Raw genomic sequence first — 13,880 nt, forward strand, 5'->3', positions numbered from 1 at the left:
ATAAAGAAAGCTGTGAAATTGAACAGGGACTCTTGTACAAGTCCAGAACCCTTTGCTTAAACAAAGGATGAGACTCTTGTAACAGAGAGGTGGTAGATATGAAGCACAGAAAGCAAATACTAAATCTTTGTCTGTCTCGTTTTTAATCAGGCAGGCTTCCATTACAGTCACAGATAAGATTCACTGCTTGATTTCATTTCCCTCTGATGTACAAAGGATTGCAGATGCAGTTATGAAACTCCTAACACATTTAGCTAGATGAAAAAGAACCAACTTTTTTCTGTGGAGGAAACACAAGGGAGAAGAATAAAGATTGCTTACAAAAATAAGCATACACAGCTCATTATCCTTTATTGTCAGTTGTCCTATTTGCTTAAATTGGCTTTGGGAACATGTATCTCTGAGTTTATAATTAGAAGCTTAATTTTGTATGTTACACACTTTCAACAAATGTTTATAAATTTAACTCAGACGTTGTAAAACAAATGGGAAAAAAAAAAGGCAAAGAGCGAGAGATTTGATTGTGCAGGATTTGTGGGTTTTTTTTAGATAAGCACAATGGAGCATGAGCTTGCAGTGAAAGAACATGGATATGAAGCTCGACTCAGGGAGATGGAGGACACCAGTCACAAGTCCACTACTGAGCTCAGACGTCTCTTGGTAGCTCAGCAAAAAGCAACAAACAGGTGGAAAGAAGAAACAAAAAACCTTACTGAAACTACAGAAGCCAGGATCAATAAGCTGAAGTAAGTGCAGTTTTGTTCTCCTTCTGCAAAGTGTGCTTCACATACTGTTTGGGGCATGGCAGTAGACCTGTGGTGAAAAACCATGAAGAGCAAACCATCCAGCCTCAAAGATGTGCTTGCAGCAAAACAAAGAGTGATCTAAACAGAACGTGTGATGCTCTCTGTGAAGTTAGCACTGAAGTAAAGCTTACATTGTTTCATTATCTTGTAGATAATGTGGGAGGTTTTATAATGACAAAAAGTAAATAGAATATATTACTTTTCATTTTTGTCTTTCAAGATACAGCACACTCAATTTAGACAATTTTAACTTTGGATTATGAGAACTTCTATACCTCTTCAGAAAAGCCATAACATCAGTTGTGGAGTGAATCTCCAGACTTCTAAAATAAACGGAACAAAAACCTCTGTATGTGTAATAATGCTCTTCTGAGCAGTTGCTGTTATAAATGAAGATAAAAATGGGTTGTATGATTCTCCTAAGAAAAAATATGGTAAACTTTACTTTTCTCTTAATTCATCCATATTTCTAAGCTGATGCTTGTATTTTGCAGTGTAGAATACAAGAATATTTTCAGTTTTGCAAGTTTCCCCTATGCTTCATTTAATTTCTAGGTTCAGGAAATGTTGTCAGTTAGCTCAAGTAGGCTACTAATTTGAGATTAAATTAGCCTGGTATTTTTATTGAATGCAAAGAAGTTTATGTCCTCAAGATCTCCTCTTCTTCAAAACTGGTTAAAAATTGGAGAAGGTTGACACACTGGTCAACAATAACTGCTGATATATGAAGCCTTCTTTCATAAATCTAATTTCTTTAAAATTAAAGTAGTTAGAAAGGAATATAACATTGCATTCATTACCTTTTAGTGGGTTTGAGAACAAAAAGTCAGGTTTTGCAGCTCTGTTAACTTGATAAATTTGAAGCAGCCCTTTAGTCACTTTAAGTGATGCACTCGTGTGGCTCTTTGCTCAGACTGATTTTAGAAATTATGTTACTATCATGTTAACATGGAAGCAAAATTTTTCCCTATTAAAATTGGGAACCAGTGATTTCTACCTTTCATTTCCTTTGGGGTAGTTGTGGGTTTTTTTCAAGTTTTATTAATGCAATGCTTTACATATTCTCAACTTCAATCATATTTCCACTATCCCATGCAGTTTTGTAGTTACCATTTCTGAAGCATAGCTTGGCTGTCAGAATTCCAGTGGTGTGAGTGGAATTAGAGCCCAGCTCTCTAAACACAGGAAAATCTACCTTGTTATCTACTGTTAACCTGGATATCCATCTTTGCAGTGAAGTATGTGCTCATCTTTACCTTCCCTAAGCAATCACTTACAGGGGGCTTTTTACCTTATCTGTTCAGACACAGGCTGGCTTTATTTTCCCCTAAAACATCCTGCATTTTGCAAAGGTTATTATTAAACAGTTCTTTAGGAAAGGGAAAAGTCTCTTTCAGAACACAAGAGCCTGTTTGTGAGACCCTGGGAGCTGACAGTTTTAGTGCTGTATCTTCACTGTAGGTTATTAGCTGGCTCTTACTGATACTATTTTAGCATCTTTTGTAAATGCAGTAACTGGAGAAGAAAATTATTTTGTAATCTCTCATGCTAAGGTAAATTTTAACTCTTAAACTTATAGTTTATTTTCTGTAAATCAAAATGCAAAACTTCACAGCTGAGTATCTAAGTTCATCACTAGATCCTGGATGTGGTTCAGCAGGTTCCAGTTAAAAGGGGAAAATTGCAGACTTCCAAAATAATTCAAGTTATCTGTGATACAGCTGTTTTCCCTCTAAAAGCTTTACTGTTCAGTGTTAAAAAGTTATTACAGCAGACCAAAAGATTTAGACCATATTTATCTGCAGCAAAATGCTGACATAGAAAATACAAGGAAGTCTGCTTTGTGAACCTGGATGAAAAGTGGGTAATAAATCTTGGAAATGTCCCTGTTTATGTGACTTCAGTAGACATTTTGGTGCAAGCCTAAAAACTAATCAGTTACTTTAGGATATGGTTTTGTGTGTTATGCTTTTTCATACTGTATAAACTAGAAATAGAAGTCTTTATCAGGCATTTGCTCTACCTGGCAAGGAAGCTGGCTATAGAAACAGGAAGGTTGTAATTTAGAATGACATCAGGAATTTGATGTTAAATCTGTGCAGTGATGCTCTGATATCATGGTGACACGTAGTCTAACAGAACCTTATCGGTATTATCTGGAAATTTTAAAGCCAGCTTATTTTTCACTTCCTATGTATTGCCAGACACTCAGCAATGTAGTGCAGAATGCAGCTGGTATGAAAATTAGCTCCAGGATTCTCATTGTAGTAGTTATTCAGCACAAAAGTCCTTGCTTATACTATAAATGTATAATTATCATATTTCTTTTCATCTATCACAATAACATTTTGAGTGCAAGTACAGAGCAGCAAATAGCTTCTTTTTGTGTTGGAACTAAAATCAAGTTGCTGATTATTTAAAAAGCAGAATAATGTTGCAGCAAATGCATTTATCAGGGAAATTTCATTAAGAATACAAAATAAAACTGATACTGGTAATGGATTAATTAATCTATTGTTAATTAAATGCCGTGTTTGGAAGGTCTCTTGAGGCTAATGCAGGAAATGTTCTCACTAAGCCTCGTGGTGGGGTCCAAGAGAACAGAGGATCCACGTAAATACATGAGCAAATGCACAGGATGTGTTGGTGCCATGTAGCAGAATTTAATTTTTTAACAAAAATACAGTTTTCAACAAGAATCATTACGTTGCAGCATGGTAATGTGTTTTATAGCTGAGTGTTTTTTTAGGAAGTTATAAACGTTCTAACCAAGTCCTATCCATGTGTGGGGGAAGCGTTTTAGATTGCATTCCACCAGGAGGTTGGTGTTAGTGCAGCTCCCATAAACACTGACTCAGTGTCCCATTTGTTGGTGTAGGTGTTTCCCATTCCTTTGCCTGAAAGTCATGTTGGTTTTCCAGTTCTGTCCTCATTGCTTTCATTTTCCATGTGAAGGTGTCTGAAGCATTTTGGCTTCTCTATTGAACTTACCAGCAGCAGCTGCTAACTTTTCCACATTCCATGAGCACATGCTGCTCATTTGTCGTGTTCTAAGTCTGCAGGGTTTTGTTGGTGAGGTGTAACCTATATGCACAAAAGAAGCATTAAATAATTTTAAGGAATGAAGCAGCCTCAGTGAATGTTAGGGGGTTTTTGATCTTTAAAAAAATTTAAGAAGTAAAAGTAAATTTTGCAAACTGTAATGGTAGAGCATATGTAAAAACATAAGAATCTAGTAGATCAGTGAAATAACTGTAGGTAGAAGTGTTGATAAGTAAATTGATACTTCCAAGCTTCATTGAAAATTATTCTGTGCTTTTCTGAACCTTTGCATCTCATTCAAGTTAAATGTGTAACTGTTGCTGATAAAACTGAACTTGGAATTCAGAACCAGTGCTGGAACAGGAGGCAGTGCACTGAATACTTGCAGGCTAAATTACATTTACATTTTCTTCATACAGTCTTCATTTATGAGAAAAGCTTTCTTCCCTCTGAGCATCTTAAGATCCTGCATGCATCTTAAGGAGAATTTATTGGTAACAGACCTCATCTTCACCTTGCAGAAGGGCAAGGAGCCAGTTTTGCCTCACTCTCCTTGTGCCAAGTCAACCCTGAAGGTAACTAAGGAGATCAGTGCTCCTTGTGACACAGGTCATCATTCCAAATACAAACTTTGCTCTTGGCAGCATGGCCAACAACTCACTGCCAGGTTTATTCCCTTTATTCCCACAGTGTCTGCTCTGGCAGAGTCAGAAACCAAACTGCTCTGACCCCTGCTTGCATCCATGTTAAATGTAGTTTGAGTTCTAATGGTATGTACTGAAGTGAACTTAGCAAATGTTTACAATTAGAAAATAGTAGTAAAATAGTATAAAGTGAGTGCTCACTGTAAAAAGTTGTAAAAAAGTGATCTTTCCTATTATTTATAGGGGTTTAATTTGAGAACAGAAGTATAGAAATATTTTAAAACTGTCAAACTTCTTTCAGAACATAAAAAGAGCTTTTTAAGTCTTGATGAATAATTTACATATTTCATGTTCATTAGTCTAACTGATTCTTGAGTTACTAATTGATTCTTTCCCCCTCCTCCTGTTTATGTGGAATGTTGTCCAAGTAATCTAAATAACCAAATCAGACCTAATGCTGAAAAAGCTATTTTGATGTCCAGTGTCACTTCTCTACAAATGAGTGTTGAATTTGGTAAGAACTAGAAGCAATCCATGTTGCTGCTGTTGCTGATCCGCAGGGCGTAGAGCTTCCAATTGTAAAACTTTAGGCTCTCAGTTTGAATGTCCCAAAAATTTAAAGTGATCTGCCTTTGATAGCTCTGGTAAAAAAATCAATGTCAAGTGCTTTTTACTTTTCTTGTCTTCATTTGAAATAATTTACTTTTAAAAGAGGTGAGGAAAGCATGCACAAGTTTTTAAAGGCTCTTGCTTTCACTGAAGCACTATAATCCAGAAGAATGGTTCCTCTGGCCACATTTGGGGGAAGAGACTGGCTGAGACTGCTCACCTTACAGCATCACTGTAAAGCTCTGTAGCTCTTCAGACTTCAGCTGAGAAGAATAAATGACAGCACACAGGAAGGTGGAATCAGCAATACCAAAGGAATGTTTAGGAAATTTGTAAGTTGGAAGGAAATAAACTTCAGTAGCAACAGAACATAGGGTAGAATGGGAATAGTTGAAAGAGACAATTCTGACAGAATAATTCAGGCAAAACCAGGGTAACTCAGTCTGCCAGCATCTGCTTAAATAAAATGAAGTGACAGACTGTATGCAAGTTTTAAAAATAAAGGGAAGATGATTGATTTGTTCTGTAAAGCCCAACTTTACAGGTCTGTAGATAAATGCATGAATAGAAAAGATGGTTAACACTATCTCATTGGCATATCAGTATTTTTTGTAGATTTTTTTCATGTCCTTACCCTGAGAATGAAAAGTTGGGGTAAATAGAGAGAGAGTTTTGCAGATAAGCAGATAAACCCTTGCCAGACTCTGCACCAGTTGCCAACACCAAGGGCGTATTTTTGTTGAATGTGATTCTGGTTGGAGCAGCGAACAGAATAAGATTCACATGGATAAACAAAGTTTTCTAGTGAATCAAAAACCTGAATCATCACAGAATGCCCTTCAGTGGACTAGATCTGGACAACTGCAGACAGGGAAAAAGGTCAATCCTCTAACTTGAAAACCTGACAGGAAATTGACAGTTCTCTCAACTTTGCCATGGATATTGCTTTGACCTGTCAGACACATGGATAATTGCTCAGTTTAGATACAGTTTAGCTTGAATAGGGGTAGAAATAGCTATACACCGGTCTGTTCTTCTAAAAAACAGTGCAAGAAATAATTTATAAATGTTGGCTTAAACTATAAAGGGGGACAAGTTTGCTTCCATGAAACATTGCATTTGAGGAGCTTTAAAATCTGAACTCTTTAATTACAGAAGTAATAAAATGCAGTAACAAAATACAGTGTGAACAAACTAATAAGTTAATAATCCTGTTCATCTGCCATTATTGTCTAGTAGCAAGATAAAACTATTGGGAGGAGAAAAATAAAAAAAACTTGTAGCATAAACCTATTTATTTGAGTAACTATACAGAATGGCTTAATTTCCTCAATAGTCAGTTGTGGGAACTCAAAATGTCCCTCAGACATTTTTGGATGTTCCGGGTCCAGGTCAGAAGCATTTCAGACCCTGGCAGGCAGCTGGAAACAGCTGTGATTTTGGATTTGAGCCATGGAATGATTTACCAACCTTGCAGGAAGAACAAGGAGTCACAAAAGTTTAGATATTATAGTAGAATTAGTCACAAAGTAGAGGGAAGAATTCTTTAGTGCTGTACGGGGGGGTTTTAACACCTGTACAGGGCGGTTTTAGTTTTGTACATGGGGGTCAGAAGTTTTAAGATGGAGGGATCTGGGCCTGCCCTGTCCTCCCTCTTTCTTCTTCCTTACCTCCATGTTCTTGGTGATGTTGGCACTCACAGATTGGTTTAGAGTAGAAAAGCACCATTTAATATAGGTAGTAAGTATTGGGGAAAAACTGTAAACATGTAACACGTAATATATCATATAAAAGATAGCAGCAGCCCTGGGCGGGGAGAGAGAAGAAGAAGACGAGAGACAGAGAGGATGTCAGGCTGTGTGTGTGCCTCTGCCTGAGCTGTGAGCAAACTGCAGCAGCCTGAGAAGACAATCTTTTAGATAGCTTACAATAAATAACCATGAGACCGAACAACAGAGACTGCTGAGCCTTTCTTTGGAAGCACAGGTTGGAGGAGAAGCTTTTCCACCACACGAAGCCACCCCGCAGCCTAGGGTGGCCTTGGACAGTCACTTGTATTTTAATTGTCAGTGTTGCCTTTTTTCCACGCGGCCCCGTCCCCCAGGCGCTGGCCCGCAGCTGCCCGTGGGTGGCCAGTGTGAGCAGCGCGCCGCTGCCCCGGCTCTCTGCCGAGATCCCCAGGCAGCAGTGAGTTCATGTGACACGGGCAGCGCTGCTCTGAGAGCGCTAAAGGACCCGAGACAAAGAGACCAAGAGAGGCCACCTGCGTGCAGATCGAAGAAAGTTGTATTGCTCGAACCCCGCAGGGACAAGTGACGAGGGGCAAGGGTCTGGTTAGAATTTTTATAGGGAGTATAGGTGATAAGGTAAAACCAATAGAGATAGTGTCCAGCCTGAGTACATTACAGGTCAAATCCAATGGGAATAACTCAGGGGAGGGGTGAGTGCTCAGGGGAATACAGAAAAGAAAACTTTCTAACTTCAGATTCAGAAGGCTTTTTGCCTTTTGCACTTCGCGCGTCTGCGTGTCACCACAGTCGGTACTTAACAAAAGGGAATCCTTGCTATATGGTTTTTATATTTAAAGACTTTGCTTAGCTTAAACCTTCTGACTGCAGCTATTTTGGGTGTCTTTGTTCCAGTTTTTGCCTCTGACACATTTCTTTGTCATAGTTAAGAGTCCCTGACTCATCGGTAGGCATGCGTGGGGTTTGGAGTTCTCTGTTTTTCTGTGATTTAAAATAGTCTGCCTCTGAGGAATGACGTTTTTTGCTGGCAATATATAAAGTGTTGACCATGAATGCTTTCTCCTTTTCCCTGCATCCTGAAGAGTACATGGAGTGAATTGCATGGCATCTTGAGATGAAGAAGTTGCCTCTTTTTCTGTGACATTATTCTTGGCTGCACTTGTGCAATGTTTGGCAGCCATAGCTGCTTATTTTAAGATGTTCATTAAAGAAAAAAAATTACCAGGATGAGAGACAGCTGCAGGTACTGGCAGTATACAAAATTCATAATTACTAAGAGTAACTGAAGCATATTACAGTATAATTCAACCAAAGAAACAGCTGGCACATGCTATATTTGTCATGAGAGCTTTGCAGAAAGTACTTGCTGCAGCTGGTGGATTTATCACCCGTCTGCTGAAATGCTGGAAGCTCACCTTTTGTTTCCTACTCACTTAGCAAAGACAATGTGCAGTGGGGGCTGATGTAATTATCCAGCAGTTGCAGTTATTGCTCAGTTCTAATATTGAGATCTCATAAGTTGTATTTGGGGGAGGGCTAACACTCAGATTGAATCAATTGTCTAGCTCAATCGCCATCACATTTCCTTATGCTTACAAGGTTAAACTGTTTCCTTTTAAATGTGTTCAGTGTGATCTCATTATAAAAATAATTTCTTGATCACAGCTGTGTATGAGCCTGTAAACTCTGTTTATGGTCTGTGCGGCTAAGCATGCTAATTCCATACCTCAGCACAAGCACAGGAGACAGGCTCCTTTCAGTAACTGAGAATATTTAGAGCACCAAAAAATTGGTCTCCTGTATTGAAAATGCCTCATTTGATGCTTAGTACTAGAATACAGAGGGCAAATTACAAAAATAGTATTACATACTAACATACTGTCTAGATCCTGCAATCTTAATTCTTACTTTATATAAAGAGTGTTCACAGGTGATAACAGGTATAACCTAGATGTGATTTTAACTGTTTAACAACATTGAAATATCTGCCTATGTACTTTCATTTCTATGAAAGTTCAAAGTTGTTGAACTATTTTTGTGATATCTACCTGGGACTAGTGAAAGAAGTTAAGAGGGTGGGTTGAGAATAGGTGAGTGCAAACTCATCACCAGATGTAGTGGTGACCTGATGTTACACATGCATTGCAACCTTGTATTTCAAATGCCATGTATCAGTTTTCAAAATTTTATGAAGTACTACGTTTAGAAGTTTATAAAAGGAAATTATTGTTGAGAACTAAGTGTCATCATTAAAATAGCAGAATTTAAGGTGAAGATCTGAAGTTAAAAGTATCTGCTACCCTACCCCCATTCCTTCAAAAATAAAGGCTTTAGCTTCCCTTGCAGTGCATGCAGCCTCAGCAACAGGTGAAGCATTTAAGGTGAGGTGGTAGAGATTGGTCAGAGGTTAGAGCAGCTCACTTAGGTTTGCATCTTTCCCTGACCAAAATTACTGGAGTTGTGTCTTTAGTCATCCTTCTTCTTGTGCTGATAGAAGGCAATAACTGTTTCCTTTAGGCACTAGCTCAGAGATTGTCTGTCATAACCCAGATGTTTTTTGTCTTCAATACTGTGTAAATTGAAGATCACTAAAACTCATTCAGTATAAAAGTGAAAAGACTGCTTTGAAGTAGGTGGTATTTTCATTTTCCTCACAAAGTGTCACATTGTTGTCTGTCTCACAAGTATAGAATGATTTATTTTTAGGTACTTCAAAGCACCTTTAAAAACGCCTGCAGTGAGGTCTGGTTATGGAACACTAATTAGAATGTTAATCTCAATATTGAACTTACTGTGCAAAACACAGCTTATATTTATTGCATACTAGATAGCATGCCTCCAAAATAAGATTCAATAAACAGGAAAAAAAACCCTGTAAAATGTCAAGTGCCCTTGACAAAGTCTTGCTGATTCCAACAAACACATCTTGTTCCTCTGCCATTACAGTTTTGAATGCACAGCATGAAGAAGTGCTGTGTGGTGCTTTTGAAATGGGTGTTTTAAGAGTAACCCTGTAATTAAAACCCACCATAAGCCTCCACAATTCATGGAACTATCTATGAAATTACATTCCAATAACTGAAGTACTACTGTTTGCCAATCAGCATCTTTTCTTCTGATTCCCAGAAGTGAGCTGCGTCAACAAAAACTCCGTAGCCAGGAGCTCATTTCCCAGCTGGAAATAGCAAATGAGAAGGTAACTGAGGTAAGATAATGACTGATGTGACAGCTACTTTCAGTTACAACCTGATGTGCATATACTTAAAGTCTTAGCAGAAACCTATTTAGGTGAGTTATGTTGCTGGTTTAGAGAAAATTAAGGATTTTTGACAGAGGTAGTCAGTAACAATTGGGAAGGCTCACCCTTTCTTGCTGACTGACATGTTCCAATGGCAGGAAGACAAATGAACTTTAGTCTCAAATTACAAAAGTGAAAGGGAAATCATCTTTCTATCTTTCTATGTGACTAATCTAGCAATTCTAGACAAATTTCAGGAAATGTTTCTGACCTTACTTCTGCCTCTGAATCCCTGCAAGCCCCAAAACAGGAGCAGGCACATTGGGATTATGAATAATGTGGCACATACAGACACCAAGTTCTCCACGTGCTGTGTGTATGCAGAATTTACATTCTGTGTCCATACATGAATATATCTAAAAACAATATCCATTAAAGATTAAGGGAAGGGTTGTTTTGGAATGTGCACTGTTCAATAATTAATGGCCACTTTAGGAAAGGGCTTTCCTGTCAGCCTTATAAATCTGTGATTACATCCGGTTCTATCCAGGATAAGTTCTTCTGGCTTGTTTTTTTTGTAGTGCTGTGGTATTTAGAGGACAAAAACTATAAGAGAAGTGAGTAAAGGCTGGTTAAGAAAGGCTTTTTACAGACCCTTTGAAGGGAACAGAGGAGATCTGTACCAGATTTATCATCCCATTTGTATTATCTACTGTATTTCTCTTTCTTCTAAGCTAAATAGCTAAAACAGTTACGTTGTAAGGTTGCATGGATTAAATAACCTGAATTAAAATGTCAGCCTTAATCCATCTTGCTTCAAGGTGGTGAAATGAGTAAAACTTCCCTGCAGATTGATTGATTGGAAAAGTCAGATGATGTCACATTTGAGCTGGAAATACTCTATGATGTGTCAGCATTTTGTCCTCAGGCTTTTATTGTAAAGGAAGAACAGTTCCACTTCTGACGTTTGTCTTGTGTTAAGCTTTTTTTTCACTACAGAATGAGTGGATTCAGTGAAAAAGAACTTGGCATTGTGATGAGAGATTCTGTTTCCACAGGATGAGACGTTGATGATGGAGTATCGGGAATACATCGACAGGCTTCAGAGGCGGCTGAGCCAGGCAGAACAAAGAGCAGCCACAGCATCCCAACAGGTACTCAGCTCACAAAAAGTGTTATCCAAGCACATGGAGTTTGCAGAAGTACTCATTTTACATCAGAGTGATCACTGATGAGCATTATTGCCAGCAGGATTTTAACAAGCTTGGATTTTGGACGTCCCCTTCTGACATGATGTTTATTTGACAGCTTAGATTTGCATGTGGAAACCAGTTTGCTGTGAATTAAACCTGCATGGTTCAGAATGTGTGAATGAAGGTATACAGGCCTTTCCAGCTTTAGAAATGGCAAGTTAGCAAAGACAAAAAAAAACCTTAAATAACTGTAGCTCCTGTTTGCTGGTCTGGGGAGCACCCACTGCAGTTACGTTGGCTGTGTATTACAGCTGCAGCAGCTCCTGCAGTGGTGAAAACTGTGCAGACATAGTAAGAAATGCTTGTTTCTTTCCAGAGAGGTAAAGGAGAGAGATTGTATCCTTCTCAGTGTTCTGTTTTTCCATAGTGTTTAAGCTGTACAGCTTGAAGCATATCCCATGGGGGTTTATACACTGAGTTGTTTTGGTTTGTTGGTTTGTTTTTTTTTTTCCCCAAACAAGTTCATTACTCAAGTTGGCCTCCTATTAAGTAAAGATGGTCTTTCTGCCTCCTGCTTTTTTTAGAGTGATTTAGGAAAACTATTTGCAAACTACAGCTTGTTAATGCAGGTGACCCCATGTGAGCTGCAAAGAGGAGCTGTTTGGCTGACCTAAATTGCTCAGTTAGGACAAATGGCATTTTCTTTCCCAACAGCAGTGAATAAATGGGCATAGCTGCCAAGCTGTCATAACATAAGCTGTGGTTCCTGGCTTTAAATGCTCTCTGTCATGACAAGGTCTATTCAGCTGCTGAAGATTTGCTCTGAAAGAAGAATTAATTTTTTTTAACCTCTTGTTTATTATGTGGATCTGTTTAGCTCTAATGCTTCTAAGATGCTGTCTTCCCATAAAAACTCAAACATCCTTATGTCACATTTCAAGGGAATAAACTTGTGGCCTTGGTGCCCATAGAGGAAGAGGTCTTGCTGTTCCTGAAAACATTGGTAATTAGCTGTTCCTGGCCATGCCTTCTCTGGAAGATAACAAAGAGATTTGATGTTGTGCAGCCCAAGTGCTGTTGCCAGATTTCAGAATTGCCTTGCCCTCGTGGCAGAGGTTACTGCAGAGGCTGGCTGCTCTGTAGTTACTTCAGAACCGCTGTGCCAAGCCCCTTCCTTTTTCTCTCCACCCCAAAAAAACAAATACCGGCACTGTCCCTGCTAAAGGGCTCCAGTAGTGCTGCAGGAATATCCTCTCTTCTTAATCTGGGTCTTTATTCTCTCCTAGGCCCCAGAAGGCTGAATGTTCCCATGTGAATTCCATCAGACTCAGTGATAATTCTCTCTCCTAACCTATAGGCTGAGGGCTGCTTTCTGGCTTGTGTGGTCTCACTGCGTTATCCACCTTCACTGTAAAATTGTATCAAACATAGACTAGAGCTGGACTAGTAGGGAGCCTGGAAATTACACTTTTACTGTGGTCAGTTCAATGACTAAATCTTACCTTATTCTGAAATAATAGTGATTTCACTAAGAAACATAAAAAATACAAGATAATGTTTGCACAAGTTTAAAACATCTATCCTGTAGGTGTCTTAGTGTATTCCTGCTACCTATCATCTTGTATTCTCTGGGATCTGAATTAAGACAAAAGCAGTAGTCATCTACAGAGTACATTGTAAACCCTGCTGTTCATCCCAAAGTCACACTGCCTGTGCTTGTTCCCTCTCCTTCATGACACATTTAGTATGGAAGTTCTACTGTTACTTTGATCTTACAAAGAATTATTACAAAGATATCATCTGCTTGTGTTTCATTACAGCTCAGCCTGATAACTACACAGAATAAAAAAGCTACTTCCCTGAAGGATCTGGAAAACATTTAAACATGTGTTTTTATCATTCACCATGTTGGGAGTTAAGAGTATTGCTGGAGAAACTTCATATTGGAGCACTACCGTCAAAAGCACAGCAAGGCTTGTAAAACTTCAATTCTGGTAAGAAAGGAAGTGGATGAAAATCCTGTCTCTGTATGCACAATAAAGGTTGGAAGAAGACTGCAAAATGTTGTCATTCAAGTCCTTTAATGTAGCAAATGAAAAAATCTGACACACAGGGCTGTGGCACATTGATGTTTTTTTGGTCTAAAATCCAGTAACTCCACCTGTGATGAGATTGTGTACAGGGAGTGGGTAACACTTCTATTGAAATTCACTTTGGCTTTGCTCATGTGCAGCCAGTATCTTTAATTTTTCCTTATAGCATAGAACTTACAGTTCCTTAACTTGGGAACAATTTGAAGATCCTTTGTGAATTATAATTAGACTCATTACAGCATGAGTGCCAAAGAGTTTCTCTTTTGATGGTCAGTGTTTGAGCTGCCTCTGTTGCCTTCCAGTGTGAAGAATTCAGTTTGGTTTGGTTTGATGCCCCTAAGGTGCAGGTAATAATGAAAATACTCAGCTCATTCCTAAGCTCTGTAATCTTCCTGCAGTTGTGCTTTTTCTTCTTACTATACTTAATATTCTTCTCAGTATTTCTTCTTAATAAAATAATTTCTTAATTATTTTAAAATTCCTTGCTTTTCTGTTGGTCTGCTCCCT

At 38.5% G+C, this 13,880-nt stretch overlaps 1 protein-coding gene across 2 annotated transcripts in view; it reads left to right on the top strand.

The window, feature by feature from the left end:
* The window catches only part of SCLT1 (sodium channel and clathrin linker 1), a 31,479-nt gene extending 18,137 nt beyond the window's left edge, over positions 1 to 13,342 (top strand). For both annotated transcript variants that reach the window (XM_021541614.3, XM_077783041.2), the window contains exons 18-21: positions 550 to 746; positions 9,976 to 10,054; positions 11,146 to 11,241; positions 13,101 to 13,342. In XM_021541614.3, coding sequence (XP_021397289.3) covers positions 550 to 746; positions 9,976 to 10,054; positions 11,146 to 11,241; positions 13,101 to 13,163 — 435 coding nt within the window. In that variant the 3' untranslated portion in view covers positions 13,164 to 13,342. The remainder of the gene's footprint in view (positions 1 to 549; positions 747 to 9,975; positions 10,055 to 11,145; positions 11,242 to 13,100) is intronic.
* The last annotated feature ends 538 nt before the right edge of the window (positions 13,343 to 13,880 follow it).

Source organism: Lonchura striata, chromosome 4 (assembly GCF_050655825.1).
Source record: "Lonchura striata isolate lonStrDom1 chromosome 4, ASM5065582v1, whole genome shotgun sequence".
Classification (NCBI taxonomy): domain Eukaryota; kingdom Metazoa; phylum Chordata; class Aves; order Passeriformes; family Estrildidae; genus Lonchura; species Lonchura striata.